Raw genomic sequence first — 18,415 nt, 5'->3', positions numbered from 1 at the left:
TGTGGCAGACGCACTGGCTGTCTCGCGCTCGCGCCCGTCTTTTTAAACATTGTCCCAAAGCGTCCGACGAATTGTTATAAAAGTGCGCGACCAGTTATCGTTTCAATCTTAATTAAATTACTTAATTAAGTAAATTACGGAGAGACTTTGGGGGAATTCGGCTTCTCCAAATTTAGGTCCGGCCCAATTAGCGAGTTGACCTCGGATGGAGACAATGACGAACCAAAAGTCTCATCCAGTCGATTATTGTAATCGGATTCACCGAATACGTTTCGTGCTCACTTTTAAAACTTAGTTTCAGAAGTCAACTGCTCTTCACGTACATCCGGTTTCCAGCTGTTCACTTTGAGTTAAATTTTTCAGACAGAATTATTTTAATAAGTTTAGTATTTATTTTATAATTGAATAATTATAAGTAATAATTAAAGTATTTTATTTAATAATAAAGAAATTATTTTAATAATCATGATAATTACTGTAATAAATTTAATCATTTTAAAACAAGGCTAATGGAAATCATATATGAAATAAATCATTTTAATAATATCATTAAGTTTTAATAATTTTAAAGAGATCAGCACTTTTAATTATTTAATAAGATAGTTTTTAATAATTTTAATTAATTTGATAATCTGTCAGAGTTATTTTACTAAACAACTAAAAGTAATAATCTAATTAAAATAATTAAAACTATAATTTTCATGATCTTATTAAAATATTAATAAGTTTATTATATCGATTATTAGACTATTGCGTAATTATTAAAACTATTAATCATAACTGTTTGTTTAAAACAGTTTTGTTTACTGTTTTTATAAGATTTTAAAAATCAATTAATTATTAAAATCTAAAGATAATTAAATCATAGTTTTACCTTGATAAATATAATAATTTTAATTATATCACGCACGTGTTTTAATAAATATCTTTTTAATTTGATATCAAATTAAAATAATTTTTATTTAATATCAAAATATTACAATTAACCGTTTTAATAAAATTATGGGTTTTAATTATTTAATAAGATTAATATTATTCCAATTTTAGCTTAATTTTAATGATTTGTTTAATTAATTTAATAATTTTAATAAATCCAAAGAGTTTAATAATTTTAATGATTAATATCAATGAATTATTTTTCGATCGTTGAGATTTAATGCAGATTTATCACCTGTTTCTCTGTGTACTTGCATACACTGCCCACACAAAGAAATAGATGCAGCTTCTATTTATTTCTTCTGTCTATTTTTTTATCATCTATTTCTTTGTGCGGGCAGTGTATGCGAGCACCCACTTGTCCGTTGTTAAGTTCGCACTCGTGAAATTTGTGCGGTAAGAGAAGTTCGTTATAAAAAGCAGCGGGGCCACGGACAAATAATGACGGCTTGTTAAGCGCGGCGCGCGACTGTCTAGCACATCTTGGTTGCCATAGCGACACTACGAAGAAATATCAAGCGTCTGTATGTAGGTTGTTAGATTGTAACCCCAGACCCACACTCCGGCGGCAGATAAAGCAGACCGGCGTTCGCATTCCGGAATTTTTCTCGCTAATTCGTATCTCGCCAGTTCGTTATTAAATCTGCAAATGCTCGCGCTAAAAATAATAACAAGATCGGTTGGCAAGGCCAGCACGAATTCATTACGGCAATCATCATTAGATGAGCCGTCCGTGCCGTTACCGCCATGCCCCATATCTTCGTTGACCCCTCCGTCACAGTTTTATCAACTTTGATCAATTTAATTAGTTAAAAGTTGTCACGCAGGGGCGTGACACATAATTTGGCGCCCCCTTCTAAATTTTCTTCATATGTGTATGTAAGTTTCAGGTTTTCAGGCTCCCCTTGAACGTTGGAACCCGGGTGCAGTGCACCCCTTAGAACCTCGGGAAGGCCCGCCCCTGGTTGTCACGTAGATAAGATGAAAACTTCGCTTTACAAATCAAGATCATAATCTTTTGAAATAATCTCTTATTACTAGCACAAGATGGCAGCACTTTCGGACTGCTCTTAAAATACAGTACAGTATATAAACAATGGAAGAGTAAAGTTTTGATGGGTATCGTGAAAAAAATCTCTCCGACCGTGGTTCGAGTTCCGTGATTGCTAAATACGGTGCTGTTTCTTGTATCACTTCTATCTTGTGTACTTCTCGACCCGGAGTATAAGCAGATTTTTTTTTTAATAAGTTCAAAAATAATTTAATTGTAATTAAAGCATGCGGCTATCTTTATTTGTTAAATTCAGGTAACAAATCCATGAACTAAATCTAAAATTCTTTTTTAAATTTTTGAGAATTTAAATAAAATAAAAAATCGAACTATCAGCCTTGTATCTTAGCAAGCATTTTAATCATTCTTGGAATTAAGATTGAGATAGAGTTGCAAAAAAGTTGGGATAGATGGAAACTTTCATCATCTTCATCAGTGTTCTACTAAGCGCAGGTCCATCTGGTAGTGAACAAAGATATACATATTTTATAGATTTGGAGAAGGGTTTTGATCAGGTGAACTGGTTAATTATTGGACAAACTGGAAAAGAATAGGAATGGTGTTGCATTAGGGTTTTAGGAGCACAAGCGACTAAGGCCATATTGCACCGTGTATACCGTCTGTAAATTGCGTGTGTTCTGTAGTCGATTTTCTGTTTGATGGATGAAAACCCCATGATACCCTCGCCTGAGACCGACTAACTTAGCCACGTTGTGAAAAAAAAGTCCCATAAAAATTCCTCACATCATCGAACTCAAGGTCTTTTCCACCCGGGTTTGGGGAAGAGGGCGATTCTACCACCGTGCTACCCACGAGGGCAAGTAAGAGTGGATTGGAAGGACAGAAGAATGATTTATAGATTACATGGAGACAAAAAGTAATAGTTAGGGTACGACAAGGTGACACTGAAAGTGTAGAGAAAAGTGGTATGAGACAATGGTGATGTCTGTTCCTGATTTAATTGAATATGTACGTAGAGAAAATGGTTAAGAAGGAATTCTAAAATCTCTACGATTTAACTCATCATCTTCATCAAGTACATTCACGTATTATTGTTGCGCACCCCAGGGTTTTCCCCATTAGCCACTTTTATACATCTTGTGTTGAGGCTTGCGCCATATCTGGTCATGTGTATAAGTATTGCGTAGTTTTCTGTTGTACAAATTTGTATAGTGTGACCGGAGCCTGGAATCTTGGCAGGTGGGAAGCAGCAACACCCCCCACCCCTTAGATGGGGTGGGGGCGGTGAATGGGCGTTGCTGCTTCCCATCTGCCAACGATCCCTGCCACGCGAAGGCGTGCCAGGATCTACTATCTACTTTTCCTTGCTGGACACTCCTGGGACTTTATCCCAGGAATGTCCAGCAAGGAAAATTTAAAGGAAAAGGACCGATTTAAAAGAAAAGAAAAGAGGAAATAGTAGAAGTTTGTGGAAGGGGATTTGGAAGGGATAGAATAGAAAGGGGAAGCAGGCTGAGGGATCCGATCCACCTATGAATTGAAGATATAAGAACAAGAAAGTAAAAAGAGGAGGACGTGGAAGATATAGAAATATTATAAAGATATCCCATCCTTTTAAAACGGTTCCCCAAAGACATTCTGGTAATCATCATAAGGAGCAAGTTCAACACTGAAAATTCACCCTATCAACAGAACCAAATGAACTGGGACTTATTCCCTTTATAACGAGCAGTATATACACAATATACAGCCAGTGTCAGCACAGAATGTCAAAATTTAACAGAAATACTCCCCCCCCCCAAAAAAAAGCCAAGTCCAAAAGCCAGCCAAATTTCATCATCGAAGCCCATAAGGAAAAGTAGAAACAACGATACGTCTTCAGGCGATTTAGATGATTTTTAATATTTTTCCTGAATTTTTTAGTTAAAATTGGCTAAGATACACATTTTTTAACTTCATTAGGCTTAAGAACCAGCCCAATCCATATTTTAGATACTATTGAAGGTTTCAATATAATTTTGAGGTAGCCCAAAGATATCACTAGCCCCACCAAAAGATTATTTTAATAGTCAACTTCATGGACACCAAGCGTTAGAGTTTGGTAGTCATTTTCCATCAAGTTATAATAGGCTGAAAAACAGTCCAAAGAGAACAAATGTTGAATTCCTGATGAAAGTCCAAACAGTGTCTATATGAATAGAAAAACAACCTTTCCTCTTCTCAAGAGGAAAAGCATTGTCAAAAACACTGGCCTACCTGAATCCACATGTTGACATAATCAAGATCTAATATCCATTTCCAAAGAAAGCACTACAATATACATCAATTTGTTAAAGTAGCAGAGAGACAGAACAAGTAAGTATCAAGTCAAGAGATCAATGTCCAGCAGGGTATCAATGTCAAGAGATCAATGTCCACCAATGAGTATCTAATCGTTATCAACTCCAGATAAGATTATCCCAAATTAGTTAGTCTAATTTCCTCTCTTTCAAAAGCACGTGAGGCAAACGTGTTCAGTGATAAATGCTGCTGGAGATTGGATAAGTGGAGGCTTATTTTCCATTGTGAAGCTATCTGAAACAAGTTCGAGTTCACGCCTGTAATCTTGATAATACTGACAGTCGAAAATAATGTGGTCAATATTCTCTTCCTCTCCAAGAAGACAAAATGGGGTAGGAGACAATCCTAATTTAAATAATTTGCTGTTAATACTCCAGTGACTGGTCATCATCTTCATCAGTGATGAGTAAGATAATTTCATTGCACGGCTTTTGTTTCTATTGTTATGTGATTACTACCCTCGCCGTATCACAGTTGGTACAATCACCGTCCACCCCCACACCAAGTGGAAAAGACCCGAGTTCAAATCCCGTTGATGACGCGAGAGATTTTTATGGACATTTTTCGTGGTTGAATTAGTTGGTCTCAGGCGAGGGTAGCATGCTTTTTTCCTTCCGGAAACTGGGTTTTATGTCCATCAAACAGGCAAATCGACCACAGAACACCAAATGCGCCTAAATCCTGCAACAAAACAAGCAAAAGTTTCTATGGTGCTTTTGTACACGAACTGGGTGTTTCAAGTATCATTATTTACTCTTAAAATCTTATAAACTCCATCAATACCTACTGCCTTATTTTCCTTCAACTCTACGATTATCTCTAGCACCATTATGACTGATCCCAGTGGTCTTGATTCATCATTTTAACAACATCAAATTAATCTTGTTTCTGCCACTCATTTGAACATAACTATCATATATATTCCACCCATCCCGCTTTGGTTTTCTTACTTTCTTCCCTCTATAACACACTAATATCTTTCCTTTTCCTCCATAATTGTATTGCTTATTCTCATACATACTGCTCGACAAAATGAACAGGACAAAATGTTTGTCATTAACGTTTTTTAGTGATCAGTGTCTCTGAAGACACTGTTTGCAATAAACAGGAGTCCCGTTTCAGTCTACAAACAGATTCTAGATATTATTTCATCTGGAGACAACGAGGAATGCGGTACCATCCTTCCAATATCAGAGAAAGAAATACTTGCGGTGGAGACAGTGTTCTCGTTTGGGGCGGAATTATGATCAGCTGCAGCACCCCTGTTCAAGTTTTTGTTAGGGATACCAAATGCACAGATGAACCGAGAATAGATCCACCAACCCAATGAATATGGCCTTAGTTGCTAATGCTCCTAAAAACCAAATAACAAACAAACAAACCAACCCAATGTGCGACTTTTTTAGGGGTGCGGTTGGCCCAGATTTTCTTTCTACGCACGACAGCGCCATTACACATAGAGTTCAAGTGGTTGAGGATTATCTTGAAACTGAAGATATCCAACGACTGCCGTGGCCAGCACGATCGTCATTAAATCCGATCGAACATGTGCGGTACATCGAATTTCAAGCCAACAGCCAACTCTTTAGTGAGCTATGGTCCGCGCTGGTGGAAGAATGGGATTTGTTACCACAGAATCTTATAGGACCCTTATATTGAGAATGGTTCATTCCCATCAGGCTTGTTTAGCTGTTTGAGGGGATCCTAAGCCGTCCTGATGTCATGTGACCATCTTTTCCAGCATCTTGCATCAACTTCTATAATGCGACCTTTTTGGTAATCTTGTACAACTCCTATAATTGTCCCTTATACCTGTCCATAGTTTCTCGCTGTCGCCTCATTTCATCGTTATTCTATGGTACACCATAGAATATTCTGTGGTACCAAACATTGTCCTACTTCATCGCAGGCTGCACAAGTTACACCACGTTTTCTACATGTTCTGGTAGTTTTGTCAAGCAGTGTATTAGATCGTAATTTCCTAACCTTTCTAATTCTCTGCAAAACCCATACCACTCTTCGATATATTTCACGCACGTGGTATTAAATTTGACAGTAAAATCACTGATCTTTATAGTTTCATTTATATTCATTTTTAAAACATGGAGAATCACTTTGAACGCGAGGATTACGTTGCGCTGAAATGACCAAAGAAGCAACAGATCTCCTATAACGTTAACAGATGGCTGGAACATAAGTTCGCTAAAATCTCACATAGCCAATCAGCAACTACCGTAATTCATTCAATTTTTATTTATTATTATTGGTGATAAAAACGTGCATCATTCAAATCCTGTTGCTCGTCCATTCTCGTACATCGATTGGCTACGATAATGTGATTCTTCCCTAGTGAATTCAGTTGAAGATTTCCAGATTTAAAAAAAAAAAAAAAAAATAGGTCTTGGAACTTCTAAGACAGAGGTTGAAAATATTGTTGAGATGCGGTTCATCTATAAATAATATATCGATATACTGTTAAGAAATAATAAACAAATATGGTCATTCGCTTATTATAAATATCAGCAAATGCAAATTGTTTCACTTTTTGTCACATAGATGGCGCTGCTTCACTATCGTTTCAAAATAGAATGCTATTTAAATTAAAATGCCAATGCAATATTATTCAATGTGTTTTTTCCCATTATCACTTTCTATATTTAAAAATTAAAGAATTTTAATTGAATTTCAGTATTAAAACCCATTTATTCGACAGATAACAGAAATCATAAATTTAATTTAACTCTGAAAATTAAATGGCGATAGTTAAACATTTTAAAAAAAATCATTTAATAACTCCTATAAATGACACTAGAGGGCGAATTTAGAATATATTAATTTCCATATGACGTTAAATTTAAGATGGCAAGATTATTTCTTGCCAATGCAGTATTATTTCAATGTGTTTTTTTTTTTTTTTAAGTTATCACTTTCTATATTTAAAGATTAAAGAATTTTTATTTAATTTCAGTGTTAAATTTAATTTAACTCAATTGAAAATTATGGTGATACTTAAACATTAAAAAACATCATTTAATAACTCTTATAAGTGACACTAGACGGCGAATTTTGAATAGATTTCTCTCCTGAAAGTTCCAATATGACGTAATGAAAAAACAGCAGCCATATTTGCATCAGGAAATGACCGCGTTCACAATGTTTACAGTTCAAACCCACACACCTCTTTCGTTTAATGAAGTTCCCTCTATGAATTCATAATGCCCCTATAATTTAAACACTTTGTATCCTCAGAACCGTTACCATGACAATAATTACCAAGGTCACCAGAAAGAGTAAATATTGCGTGGTAAAAGCTACAAGTATGGTTTACTTACTTCGGTTGCCCTCGCTAGATGTCGCTCGAGCTGAAGTCGCTCCTTGGAAGACTGCCTGATAATTTTGTGAAGATCTGCGATATCCTGGTAGATTATCCCGTTCTACAAATGAAGGGGGAGGGGGAAAGGTGGAAAAAAACGCATAAGGCTGTGATGTTAAAGGGATGCGAATTAATTTTAATATTCCAACAATTTTTAAGACTGAACGTGGAAATTCCAAATATTTCAACAAATACTTACCAAAGTAATCTCTGATTTTTCACTCATCATCTCTTTTTTGACCCATTTCTGGCGAACTTTCTCCCTTTCTCTCTGACGGGCAAAGCTGATTTTTATTCTCTCCAGACACACCTCTTTGGGGGTCTACAAGAAGGAAAACACGAGCTAAAATTCTAATCATCATAACGTAACTTTTCCCAGTTATATATTTAAATTACAGTCTCTAAAAATTAATATTCGATAATCTGAAGATTACTCCGGATAATAGAGTCTCCTTTGGTCAGGGCCGTGCAAAGGTACTTGGATGCCCGAATGCAAAAGGAATTAAGGAGCCTCGTTTATTTATGTTAAGACTGATGGCTCTCTCGATTGGGGACCCCTAGATAAGGATCCTGGTGTGGCGCATCCGATGCATCCCCATTTGCACGGCCCTGCCTTTGTTAGCTAAAAACATATTTTAACAGAATTCAACTTTTTTTTTAACTGACAAATTTTTCAAAATCGTGATTTCGATGTATTTATATACGTACTCGAGTTTTCTCCAGTGTCTTCACTCTTTCTTTCAGTTTCTCCACATCCCTATCTAATTCAGAATTTCGTTTTCTGAGCTTCTGAATTTCTCGTTGCTGACGAGGCCTCTCCAATTCTATCTCCATCTTCGTCTTCCTCTGCAAATAAATTCACATCAAATGGCGGTTTTCTTCGCAATAAATTCAAAGTAAATATTGTTTCTTCGTATGGAAAGTTAAAGTTTTCCTTCGTGTTTCACTGAGAGAAATGAGTTTTGTTTTTAGTCTGTTTTGGTATTAAGAACAGAATGATCTAAAAATGTTTTCGTTTGATTTCAGGATATTTATAACTTCGATAAATTGGATAAACTAAAAACTATTCTTTCAGTCTCTCCAATAGAGGAGAAGAAATGAACTATAATGGGGATTGGTTAAAAAGTAAGTTTACGAGAACAACTCTATGAAATCATATAAAATCAAAAATCTTAAAAATAGCGGGTCCCCTGCTCATCAGGGGATGACATCCAATTTTAAGCAATCACAAGCGTTTCTGAACTTGCCTGTTTGAAACTCTTTAAAAGTTTGTTTTCGTTATACCCACGCAACATACGCTTCCTTTCACTCTCCATAGCCTTAATGACACCAGTGTGAGTGGGCGTTTAAGAGGAAAAAAAACGTAACATCTCTTACGTAAAGGCGAATCCTTAAAATTGCACACCTGTGTGATCTATGCACTGTTACTAATAAAGAAGGCCTTAAAAGGTTAGCAGGCTTTGAGTTACGAAGTGAGTGATGGCATCCTGTTGAGCATCGAATCACCACGCACTTTACAAAGTCAAAATTTATTCACAAAATTGCGGCTTCTAAGAATAGTTAAAACTTATTGAAATCTTAGTAATCCGGCATAACTTATTTATTATTATTTTTTTTTCATTCGCTCTCTCAACAGGGATATTTCTTGTAACAGAAAAGGCGATGAAAAAAGGAAACATTTTGTACAGCGATTGGGGAAATTCACGTGAAAGGAACAGCTTCCCAGCGCCATCTGTTGGCGCCATCCAGAGCAGACGCGTCCTACTTAAGTTCTAATGGTTCATTGGAGTTCCCAGACTTTTTCAGATATAATGAATGAAGGAATCCATGAATTAGAAAGAGATAGACAGAAAGATATATGACCGAAAGTATTAGGACTCAGATATACTAATACAAATCTCAAGCCTGTCCGGAGCAGTACGTTAGAAACTTGTATGGATCGTGGATGAACTTACGAATTTTCAACATGGAATGGTAAGTGGATGCCAAGATGGAAGGCGACCCCCTTACAAACTTATACAACTTTTTTTGTTGTTGAGGTAGAATAAAAAAAAATATATGTTATTTCATGTCTCACGCTTGCCATCTGTGGAAAACATCACGGAACGTGTCCAACAGAACACAGGAACATCTATTCTAAAAAAAAGAACACTGCAACGTCCATCAACTGCCTATTGGGAGCAGAATAATTTCAGTTCAGTGGTTGGACAGCTAAGCAAGCAAGATCTACCAGTGTGAAATGGCGTTTTGAATGGTTCCGTTTCCAATAATCATGAACTCGGGAGCAGCAAAAGGTGTGATGGACAGACGAGTATAGCTACACAGCGTTTGTACCGATGGACATGTTTGGGTGTGGATACTGTCCAAAGAGCTTTTGCTGTAAGAGTGTCGTCTGGAGCATGAAATTTTGTGGAGGATCTGATAAGTATTGGATTGTTTTAGCTGATTCGGACTTGGTTCGTGGGTGAAAGCGCCTGAAACCATGATTTCAGGCGCTTTCACCTCTAAGTAAATCATGGACATGTCCATGATTTACTTAGACGTTTTGGACAATTATGCGCTACCTACACTGACACGGATGGTACTGCCATGACACCATTCAATGTTAAATGGCAACGTGTGTGAACAATAATGTCAAGAGGTTGGCTAGATGAGCTGGCAGCTGAGATCTCCTCAGCTTCACGAAGTACCTGCGGATGAACAGGAACGACGGATTAGGCTGAGACCAAAAAGGCTCCTTCCAAACCGGCTCCTATTTTTCAATGGAGACAAATTCCAGCCAACAAAAGTTGGTAGGTCGAGAAGTTGGGGCTGTCAATGCACACTGAGGGTAGCCCTACTGATTATTAAGTTTTTAAAATAAAGATCTCTTTTTGCAATTATTCGTGTGTATGTGTCCGAATACTTTTGGTTAAATAGTGTAGATAGTTAGAGACGTTTGTTTTTACCTAAACTGCATGATACACCATCAATAAAATCAGCATAAAATTATAAGTAAAGTAAAAAATAAATTGCCCGCCCCTCTTGGAAGGAATAAGTCTAGTAATGTTTTTTATATAAAGATATTTTTATGCGTGCTTAGGGGTATCTTTATTGCTAGTTTTTTGATTCCAAAAAAGAAACATTTTTAAGCGCATTATTATACATGCATTATGTATGCTAATATCCGTCCCTCTGTCTGTCCGTCCGTCCACATGTAAAAACTACATTCCTACTGGATGGATTTTTTGTCAAATATTATATATTTGGGCCTTTGAAAAATATTTATAGGGCTATTCCAAATTTAATTAAAATCAAACCAATAGAAATACAACAATTATTATTTCTTCGTCTGTTAGTCCGTTCGCAGGTGATAACTCGACTCCCAGTGCATCTATTTTCATTAAATTTTATGTTTTGAAACGATTTATTGAGCCTTCCGAATTTTTTTTTTTTAAATTGAAACACTTCGCAATTATTATTATTATTAATTTGTCTTCTTTCTACGAAGAAAATTATTATTCTGCTTGAAAATTGACACTGGAGGATCAGTAATGCAACCTGATTTCTATACTGTTTATAAAAAAACTTACATCCAAATATCGTTATTATAACTAATTCGGTCACGAGATGGCAGCACTTACCAGCAACTTATTCTCTGCCTTGAGGGACTTACATTGAGCCTCTAATTGTACAATGCGTACATTCAGGTTTTGTGCCTTAGGGGGTTTAAAATCTTCATTCTGGACGTCCTTCTTATTCTGAAAGAGATAAAAGGATTTAAGTAATACACATAGCACTAGGTAATGGGTCTTAGAATGATTTAGATAAAACATCCACTTCCGGTATGACATATAAAACAATCAAATTTCGAATGTTTTGTTTTCGTAAAGTTTCTCTGGATGAAATGACAAAAGCGCCACCTGTGTCAACAGACTAACGCAACCCTTTTAGACTCGACTGCATTGAATCATTTAGCCTCCTCCTTCGGTTTTCAATTATTTGATCAGGTGAAACAGTACAGGGACCTTCTAGGTGTGTAGTCTGAATAGACTCGTTCCACTTACGTCAATCCACGTCATCAAAATCGGTCAGATTATACTTTCATTAATCATGTAGGCGAAACCCTCCTCACCCTCCTCATTACAAGATAAATAATGCTGACCTTGTTCGGCAAATTTCTCAGCTGGAGTTTACTACGCCAGCTGTAGTAATCAAGTTTTGTGGTTTGCAACGAAAGGATGTTTACTGGCACCACTGGGTTCGGGGAAGGAAGAAATTTTTAAAGGCGAACATTGTGATGGAAGCATGTGAAGTCAAAAAAAGCTTTCGAATTAAAAAAGGAATTGAAGTTGATGTAACAGGAAACTAATCTTCGTGGAGTAGTCCGAATAAATGATCTTTGTACGTATTCTAGTTGCCAGGTCCAAGGACCCCAAAAAAAAAAAAAAATCAGTACCATTAGTGAGACCTATTCATGGAGCAAGGGCCGGCATTTTTCTCTATGCACACCAAGTACATAAAATGCTTAACTGGATCCTGTGTAGCAATAATGGAAAAAACACAGTCTATACCGAAATGCATGGCAGTAGCTACCCCCCATTAGAATGGTAATTATAAAGAATATACCATGGGGGGGCCCAACTCCGCATCTGTATTCTCTTTTCGCAATATAAACTCTATAAACGCCAGAGATGGTTTGAGTTTTGGTATTGGTCTGTTGTTCCTCCGGCATTTAGTTGGGGGGCCCCTAGTATACCCCAATGTTGCTCGTCCACCGCTACGAGGGGGTAGCCTGGTAAGATAGAGAGTAGGTATAGACCTACTCTCTATCTTACGTGGCAGAACTCTGGTCTGCACCTGAGCTTGTCAGGGAGGACCCCCCAAAAAGGCTGGAATTTTTTTTATTGCAAGGGGAGCGCGATGGGTGATAGTTCAAGTGTTGGAGAAAGAAGGGGTGGATGATAGGAAGGCTATCCACCTGGGAATTAGAAGTTAAAGGGATAGAGGGGCACCCCTGTGGAAGGAGCCCATTCTCCACAAGGGGGAACTGAAAAGAGCAGTAAAAGGTTTGTGGTGGTAGGTCTACCAGGCAAAGCAGTTGGGATGGGAGGTGGGAAGGGAAGCAGGGATTGTAGAGGAGAAAAGTCATAGGGCCAGGGTGCCCAATGTGCAGGGGAGGAATTGCACTGTAGAAAGTGGCTCTCTGTTTTGTGATCCCACATCGGCCAGACCAGCTGCAGCTGATGTCAGCTAATCCCACATCATGCCACCGCGAAGCAGGAGGGGCTTTTTACTAGGTGTACCCCACTGATGTCTAGATTGGGGGTGGGGGGTTGCTAGAACAACCCCACTCTTCATGCACTCAGCCCAACTGTACACCTGTCATGCAGGGGAGCGCGATTGCAAGGATTTACACTATGGATGGACAATTTTTTTTCCTTCAACATATTTAGGAGCTCTCACTCAACATATTCACCACCTTACATTCATCATCATTCGAAGACAGGACGCAGGTGTCACCTAGATAGATAATCAAGAATGCGTCATTAGTGAGGAGTACCTCCTAGGGCCGAGCCTAGGTAATTTTGTTCCAGGGGCAAACATCTCATACAGTGACTCCTAAAGCTTAAAACTTATTTCATGAATTTCATTTTTTCGTCCCTAAGAGAAATACGCCCACAGCGAACGCTCTGGTACCTCCAGCCATCTTCTGTGATAGAAAGACAAGACAATCTTCATTAATGCGAACATTGTCCATAGCTTTACTGCTGCCCATGGCTGCGGTTTGTAGTGTCAAATGAACAAATTAATAATAGGACCGGCATTCTGCTCTGGTAGTCCAAACTCCTGGTCACTTGTTGACATGTCAGCACCAGCGTTATCAGTGGTTCTTAAATACAGTTCTCTAATTTTGATAATATATGGAGTTCGTACTCTTTTTACGTCATATTGTACGTCATGGCAAAGACACCAGATCGCCTAAGAGAGATCCCTCTTAGAATTAAATCCTTCTTGCTTTCCGCATCCTCCCCCCCCCCCAAAAAAAACCTTGAAGGCTGGTTTGTCATTACACAAAATAAGCCTACCTACACTAGAACAACATGGAAAAAATAACACATATCACAGAAGCAGTTAAAATCCTAAGAGCAAGGGCCGGTCTTTACAGAAGTAAATACAATATACCCGGTTCGTGGATTGAAAAGGGCCTCAAATTCCAACGATCAGAAGACCTCCCAATCTAGACAAGGAGAGCAACTTATTGCCTTTAAGGCATGCCTGTTGCTGAAATCTAGGACTGACTTTGCCTTAAAGTAAACCGGTCCTAGAGTTCGGGGAACGACCCTGCCTTAAAGGCGATCAGTTAAATAAGTCCTGACATGTACAAACTTGTTGCTTCTTGATTTACAAGAGGAAAATAAGTGCAAAACACATCGAAACCCAGATTGTGAGGCATCGTTCATTCAATAAACTCGTAATTAATTTAACACAATCGATATTTTTTTTACCTCCACTTAATTTATTTTTGATGAGAGTCATCCATCTATCTCAGTTGAATTAAAATAAAAACATTTCCACTTTCACATTCTTTTCTTCGCATCGAAAACAATGATGCGCTTTTCAAGTAAGTTTTAGCTAAACTGCCAGTATTAAAATACACTACACTGCCAGAAGTAACCGGACATATGCATATTTTACAAGAACGTTTATCTGTACAATATTTAATAATGCCTGCTGACCTTTGACCTACATTGTACCCTCAACAGCACACCCTGAGTAAATTTTGACAACATGAAGGCGGAATTCTGGTCCACTCTTCGTTCAGTACAACATTAAATTCGGTTGCTGATTGCAGGAATGCTGTCCTGGCCCGAAGCCGACTTCCTAGTTCATCCAAAAGGCGTTCAGTGAGGATAAAGTCGAGCTCTGTGCAAGCGAATGCTGTCAAACCAAATCAATACAGGACGTGCAGTAGGATATGGCGTATTGTCGTGCTGAAACAGAATAATGGTGTCGTTTTTCTCAATCTAAGAGCCATCCGGAAACATTTGAGAATATAGTGTATTGCTGAAGCGAAGAATCAGACCAAGAGAGCGCCTCCTGTTAAATTTAAAGAAAAAACGAAATGCATCACTCCGTAAAATCACGGACACTTTGCTGGACAGGATGTATCCATATCAAGCACAACTGCAAGCCACAGTTCACCAAGTCCCATTTCATAACCGATGAATGCATACGGAGGTGCAGGAAGTCACACGAAGAGATGGATACAGTATACCTCATGCCCTTGACAGCCGTCTGAACTCCGACTACTGCCGCTATCGTGACGTCATCGGCGAAATTCTCGTTCGATTTCGCAACCGCACGCCTGATGGAATTGAAAACAAGGTAGAGCGGAATGAGAAATAAAAAGCATTACGTAAATTGCCACAGCAGACGCAGGTATTAGGGAATACCTGTCTTCATTAAGTGCAAGAAATAATTAATGAGACGCCATCAATGTTAATCACCCCATTCAAAATTTACGAGCGAAGTATTTGGTGCAGAGCATCCTCTACAGCTGCAACCACAATTCGGATGAATTCTCGCCAGAACAAAATTACTTTTAAAAAATACTAAAGAAAGTGTATTATTACAAAATTTCTCTAATTTCAACAAAATCAAAAAAAAAAAAAAAAAAAAAAATTTGGTTTTAGTTTATTCCGCATTTATGTAGACATTTCCGCGGCATAATCCAGAGTGCAAAATAGATTATTTCGATCACAAATCATTGGATTATTTCAATTATATTATTCAAATGATTCATTCAATTAGGGAAAATCATGACTATTCAATTATACTCATATCAATCATTTAAATTATGGAAAATCAATCGATTATTTCGATTATACTAATATCATCGATTATTATACCCATCTTATTCTAATGATTCATCCGATCATGAAAAATCGTTCGATTACGGAAAATCATTTGATTATTTTGATTATAGAAAATCATTCCATTATGCTCATGTTATTCCAGTGATTCATTCGATCATGGAAACTCGTGCGATTATACTCATGTTATTCTAATACTTCAATCGATTGTGGAAAATCACTGGATTATACTCATATTATTCTAATGATTCATCCGATTATGGAAAATCATTCGATTATTTCGATTGTACCTATGAATACTCATTTCGATTATATTCATATTGAAGTTTATTCTAACACTTCAATCGATCATGGAAAATCATTCAATTATTTCGATGAGTATAATCATTCGATTATACTCATGTTATTTTAATACTTAAATCGACACTGGAAAATCATTGGATTATATTTATATTATTCTAATGATTCATCCGATTATGGATAAATCATTCGATTATACTCATATTGAAAGTTATTCTAACACTTCAATCGATCATGGAAAATCATTCAATTATTTCGATCACAGTAGCGTTATTCTAATACTTCAATCGATGATAGAAAAATCATTCGATTATACTTATATTATTCTAAAACTTCAATCGATCATGGAATATCATTGGATTATACTTATATTATTCTAATAGCGCATGCGCTCATAGAAAATCATTCAATTATTTCGATTATACTCATAAATACTCATTTCGTTTATACTCATATTGAAGTATTATTATAATATTTCAATCGGTGATGGAAAATCATTCGATTACACTCATGTTATGCTAATACTTCACTCGATCATGGAAAAATCATTCGATTTTTTGGATTATATTCATATTTGATCATGGAAAATTGCCTATTATTTCAATTATACTAATATCATCGATTATAGAATATAATCAAATTAATTAATAATTCCTTCAATTATGAAAAAATCACTCGATTATGGAAAATCATTTAATTATTTCGATTATACTCATATCATTTGATTAATTATGATAATTAATCATTATAATGATAAATTTCTAATAAATCATTCTTTTGATTATGGCAAATTGCCTATTATTTCAATTATACTAATATCATCGATTATAGAATATAATCAGATTAATTAATAATTCCTTCAATCATGGAAAATCACTCGATTATGGAAAATCATTTAATTATTTCGATTATACTCATATCATTTGATTAATTTTGATAATTTATCATTATAATGATAAATTTCTAATAAATCATTCTAATGAAATTTCTGATAAATCATTCTAATGATGAATTTTAATGATAATAATTAAATATTCTAATGATAAATTTCCATAATCGAAATATTGGTTTGCAATATTTCGATTATTTCATTTAAAAGATATAATCGATTGATTAGTAGTTATTGGTTGAAATAATCATTCAGTTATATCAATCACTAAATATTTTTACAAGATTCTGTTTCAAAATTTTTCACTCGAAACGGTATGGCTGGTTTTTAAGTCCCCCCCCCCTCCACTTCTGTGTCTGGGACCGGGTCGAGTTGTATCCAGTGCACCAATCCTTTTGAAGGCTCTCTTTGTAACTATCGGAAATAAATAGTTTTAGTACTTTCTCAGATATTTACAGCTTTCTTTCCCAATGTTATTTCTGTCAAAACTTTTGAACACGGAGAAGTGAATTTTGCTTGCATACAAGGAAGCTTTCCTAGAGGAACATGAGGCGGGACAAATAAAACACAGGTGCCATTGTCCGCAGGGTAAAATGCCTGACGAAAGTTGTTTCAGAGTCATAATGACATCTCAGTCGGTGTATTGATGCTAAATTGAGTGTGACCAAACACGTAAATTGAAGCAATAAACCAAAACAGTTAAAAAAAAAGTTTGTCCAACAAAATAAAGATCATAATGCGGTGTACAACGCTTAACAAGTACCTGAATCCAAGCACGGAAAATAGAGCCGAAGGTGCGCCCGGTGTGTTGGCGCCTCTCCTGACGATACGAAAGACCAATGAATCATGGATGACGACATCCCAACCAGGCAAGGTAGCAAAACTTTAATAATACAGTGTCTGTCCGGGGGATGTTGACATCACCCAGCCTTGCGATAGTTCATTTTTTTCTTATGGAGAGCCTCAGTTCCGAATTAGCCTATAATTAGCTCGTCTGTTTGTACTGCGCGTGCGTGTGTGTGTGTGCACGAATGTCGGGAAAAAAAAAACAGTAAATAATTACCGTACTTAGCGATATACTTATTTTCATTCCAGAACTTGTAACAAAATCGGGTTTATAAAAGTGTACATCACAGAAGTGAGGATATGTCTCCACTGTATAGTTAATGTACAGTCGCTGGTCAAAAAATTAGAAACCTTTTGCAAATGGCGTCAATTGCAAAAGGTTTCTAATTATTTTTATGTAGATGTATGTAAAATTTGTATCGAATGGTTCCAGGATATCCAACATCTATCCTGGACTGGTCGCTTAATTCTACAGATCCGAATCCAATTGGGGTTATACTGGAAAGGGCAGTTCGACTTTGCAGTTCTCTACTGACCATAATAAAGCAGCTGACAAATATTCTGATGGAAGAATGGCCAAATCTGGAGCTAGACACTCCAGCCGCCTAATGGAATCTATGCCATGGCGTGTATGTGCTGTAATCCTGATGGCCCTGCTGTATATTTGAATAAAGGTTTCTAATATGGCCAGTGAGTGTACTAAAATAATCAAGGAATACGCTACGTTTCAGCTTCCTTCAGTGTTCTGTCATCAGCTTCTTATTGCTTCCAAGTAAAAGAAGCATAAAATGTCATCTGTAAACATACTTGTAAAAGAAATTTCTGTCTGTAATCTTGTTAGGTTTTCTCCCCCTACAAACCCT

General features: G+C 36.7%; 1 protein-coding gene across 1 annotated transcript in view; it reads right to left on the bottom strand.

Moving 5' to 3' along the window:
* The window catches only part of LOC150089021 (RIMS-binding protein 2-like), a 349,628-nt gene that overhangs the window by 274,167 nt on the left and 57,046 nt on the right, over positions 1-18,415 (bottom strand). Inside the window, exons 2-5 of the mRNA XM_090370382.1 lie at positions 11,285-11,401; positions 8,370-8,507; positions 7,861-7,983; positions 7,621-7,722 (exon numbers count right to left, since the gene is read on the bottom strand). Of these exons, the coding sequence (XP_090226508.1) occupies positions 7,621-7,722; positions 7,861-7,983; positions 8,370-8,495 (351 nt within the window). The 5' untranslated portion in view covers positions 8,496-8,507; positions 11,285-11,401. The remainder of the gene's footprint in view (positions 1-7,620; positions 7,723-7,860; positions 7,984-8,369; positions 8,508-11,284; positions 11,402-18,415) is intronic.

The sequence above is a fragment of the Mastigoproctus giganteus genome, chromosome 3, assembly GCF_048544385.1.
Source record: "Mastigoproctus giganteus isolate SK-2022 chromosome 3, ASM4854438v1, whole genome shotgun sequence".
NCBI lineage: Eukaryota > Metazoa > Arthropoda > Arachnida > Uropygi > Thelyphonidae > Mastigoproctus > Mastigoproctus giganteus.
The sequence above is the reverse complement of the archived record's forward strand: the minus strand, read 5'-3'. Positions and strand labels throughout refer to the sequence as shown.